The 2848-nt window shown below is 39.7% G+C and overlaps 1 protein-coding gene across 1 annotated transcript; it reads right to left on the bottom strand.

Annotated features, from left to right (window-relative positions):
* Positions 1-380: 380 nt before the first annotated feature.
* Positions 381-2323, bottom strand: LOC119070950 (UDP-glucosyltransferase 2-like). The gene is made up of 3 exons (XM_037175502.1): positions 1908-2323; positions 1159-1842; positions 381-1099 (listed from the first exon to the last, which is right to left on the bottom strand). Exons 1-3 carry the CDS (start codon positions 2067-2069, stop codon positions 383-385), a joined length of 1563 nt encoding a protein of 520 aa, XP_037031397.1. The 5' UTR covers positions 2070-2323; the 3' UTR covers positions 381-382.
* Positions 2324-2848: the final 525 nt, after the last annotated feature.

Raw genomic sequence — 2848 nt, 5'->3', positions numbered from 1 at the left:
AAAGTAAATAGAAACGAAAGAAAAATAAAATAAACAAATTTTAGCGTCCGTACCTAAGACCATTCGTAAGCGAAAATATTGTAACCAAAATCTATAGTAGGCCGCTGAAGATGTTAAATTAATTGGGACATGCATCTGTTATCGATAACGACCTCTGCTATAAACGACAAGCTCTTACTAATGTGGTCTTATATTGCGAAAAGCATTGATCAAAACAAATGAAGTAAAAGATTTGAAATCAATCTATTGACAACAATTCGATCAAACGAAGTAATAGATCCAATAGGAAAACTACGGATATGCTTGCCGTCTATTTTCATTTTCGTAGCTAGGCTAGGACTCGGGCCGGGGCAGTAGAAAACCAAATAATAAACGCTTAACATTAGCTGGTTTTGACTTTATTTACTCCAAATATTTTTGCTTTCAATTTTTTGCAAATAAAAGCAAATATTTTCACTCCAACCACCAGCACAACGAAAATAAAAGCCACCACATCCACCATATAATATTGGAAAATATTCAAATGGACAGCCGAGCTCTGCATGTGCTTGGCTCCATTGTGTCGAATCACATATTCGATCCAAAACGCGGCCTTGTCTAGTGGATGTTCCGGTCGATCCCTATACAATGCAGACAATTTCTGCGCTCGTTGCCGGTATTTCGGATTAACAATGATCTCATCAAGGCTCTTCGAAAATATCGTTTTGTTCAGATTTCCGAATGGAATTTTCAAGGCCCATTCTTCGGCTACGAGCACATCAATGTTACCCAATTGTTCGGCGAACAGTGGTATACCCAACACAGGTACACCATGGTACTTAGCCTCCGTGACGCCGCCTTTTCCGCAGTGGGATATGAAAACTTTTACATTCGGATGAGCAAGGATATCGTTTTGTGGTAGCCATTTGCTGACAAACACGTTGTCCGGCTTATTTGGCAGGTCAGTCTCGAATTTCCACACAACTTTTTGTTTCATTGATTTGAATTTGTTGATAAAAATTGACAGTTTCTCATCGGATAAGTCGGCACTACGGACATTCGATCCAAGACTCATGAAAATTGCTCCATCGTGGGCATTGTCCAGCAACTCTTTAATTTCCTGTTAAACGAAAAGTGGTGAATTCAACTACGAATAGAAAGTTCAACGCTAGACAATACCGTTGGCAACGGCGATGGTTCTTTCTTAATGTGCATGCCAGCTACTTCAATCATTCCAGGCACCAATGCTTCGGCCGGTCTTTCACTGAAATGTTGACTCAACAAAACCAATGAGACATTCTTCACCACTTCATCAAAAGTGGGATAAACGTCCGGCGGAAAGGCTTCATTGTACATGGGTCGATTGTATATGTAGTCAACGGTTTCAAGCATAACTGGTTCCATTAACGCAACAAAGAAATTGGCCAGCCGCTGCAAAAATGTCATCGGCGTTTTGCTTGACACAAATGGTGCCGGCACTGTAGACACACTGTTCGGACTACCAGCAAATTTACGCATCAGATAATTGTTCACATTCGGGAAAATGACGACAGATGGACAATGAAAGTGACCGGACAATCCCAATGTAAACTCGTTGAAGAACCAACCGACAATCAACAAATCAAATGATTCCTTTTTCAACTCTAACACCTTAGGGTGCTTCAACGTAGCAACTGTCTGTGACATCAACGGTTGGATTAGCTTAAGAATTCCCGCCATGTTCGCGTTGTTCTTGTTGGCGTTCTTTAACGCGTTCTCTCTGAAATCGTCAAAGGCTGGATGGTCCAAAAATTCGGGAATGGCAATGTATCGATAATTATCGATGGGTGGCTCGGACGGTTCGTAGGCACTTAGAACGGTTACCTAAAACAGATCGTTTGTTAGTTTTTTTTTAATCCGTTAAAACCTGCTCAATATAACCAAAAAACCTCATGTCCCCTTCGTGCTAATTCTCTCATTATCGGTTCCTCGACAACCAGATGCGATCGACTCAGTGTGACGAGAAATCCTAAAATTTTCGCACCATTTATGAACGGTATTTTTATCGAACAAATCAGCAGCACAATAACCACGAAATTTAACGTTCTCATTGTGGGGCCACAATTCTATGCAAACACTACCGGTAAACTACTAAACTCGAATCAATTCCAGCCTATTATTTAGTTTTAAAAAGACTCGCAGTCATATGTGAACATTTATCTTATGTATCAGTTATACGCGTGCGAAGCGTTGGGTCTTTTAATTTCGTACGATTTTTTGTATATAAGACAATAGGTCATTGAGGCAATAAATCGAGTTCGTGAGTTTGTACAAAGAAATCCAGCCGTACAATGTCCAATACAATCACCGCATATCTCTAACGTTTCCAATGCTAAATCATACACCTTGAATGATACGATACAAATGCTATGCTACCCCAAAAAAAGGATTCTGACTTTACCTATCGATTGATTCAGGAAACTCAAAATCGTTTTGGCTATCACTGTAGTATTGTGTAACACAAGATTAGATTAGACGTTAGACTACGGACCTGCATACTTCGTATCACTTATGATTGGAGTTTCTTTGTGTGGTATGCATAGTATATACGTGAATTAGGGTAGCCAAAATATTTCCATGGAATCGAGAAACCATGTTCTGCAGAAAATTCTTCGATTTTAGATTTTTCATAGATTGAATAAACCATAACACTGCTCCTGTTGATACGATTGCAGGTAATATAGGTTTCAAATAGGGCTCGGAATCGGTCGAACGTGGTCAAAAACCTGACCTGAACCTGTTTTATTTAAGCGTGACAGGTCTCGTTTCAGGTATACCTGAAATTTTCATACAACTTTTCAGGTATATCTGCAACCTGACCTGACAGGTT

The sequence above is a fragment of the Bradysia coprophila genome (genome assembly GCF_014529535.1).
Source record: "Bradysia coprophila strain Holo2 chromosome IV unlocalized genomic scaffold, BU_Bcop_v1 contig_106, whole genome shotgun sequence".
In the NCBI taxonomy this organism is placed as follows: Eukaryota; Metazoa; Arthropoda; class Insecta; order Diptera; family Sciaridae; genus Bradysia; species Bradysia coprophila.
The sequence above is the reverse complement of the archived record's forward strand: the minus strand, read 5'-3'. Positions and strand labels throughout refer to the sequence as shown.

Bases quoted from the DNA above. Each gene is read 5' to 3' on its own strand.
- LOC119070950 (XM_037175502.1), bottom strand. From the start codon at position 2,069: ATGAGAACGTTAAATTTCGTGGTTATTGTGCTGCTGATTTGTTCGATA. The intron at 1,843-1,907 runs GTTTTTTGGTTA...GATCTGTTTTAG, and splicing joins TAGCACGAAGGGGACATGAG to GTAACCGTTCTAAGTGCCTA. The intron at 1,100-1,158 runs GTATTGTCTAGC...TTCGTTTAACAG, and splicing joins AACCATCGCCGTTGCCAACG to GAAATTAAAGAGTTGCTGGA.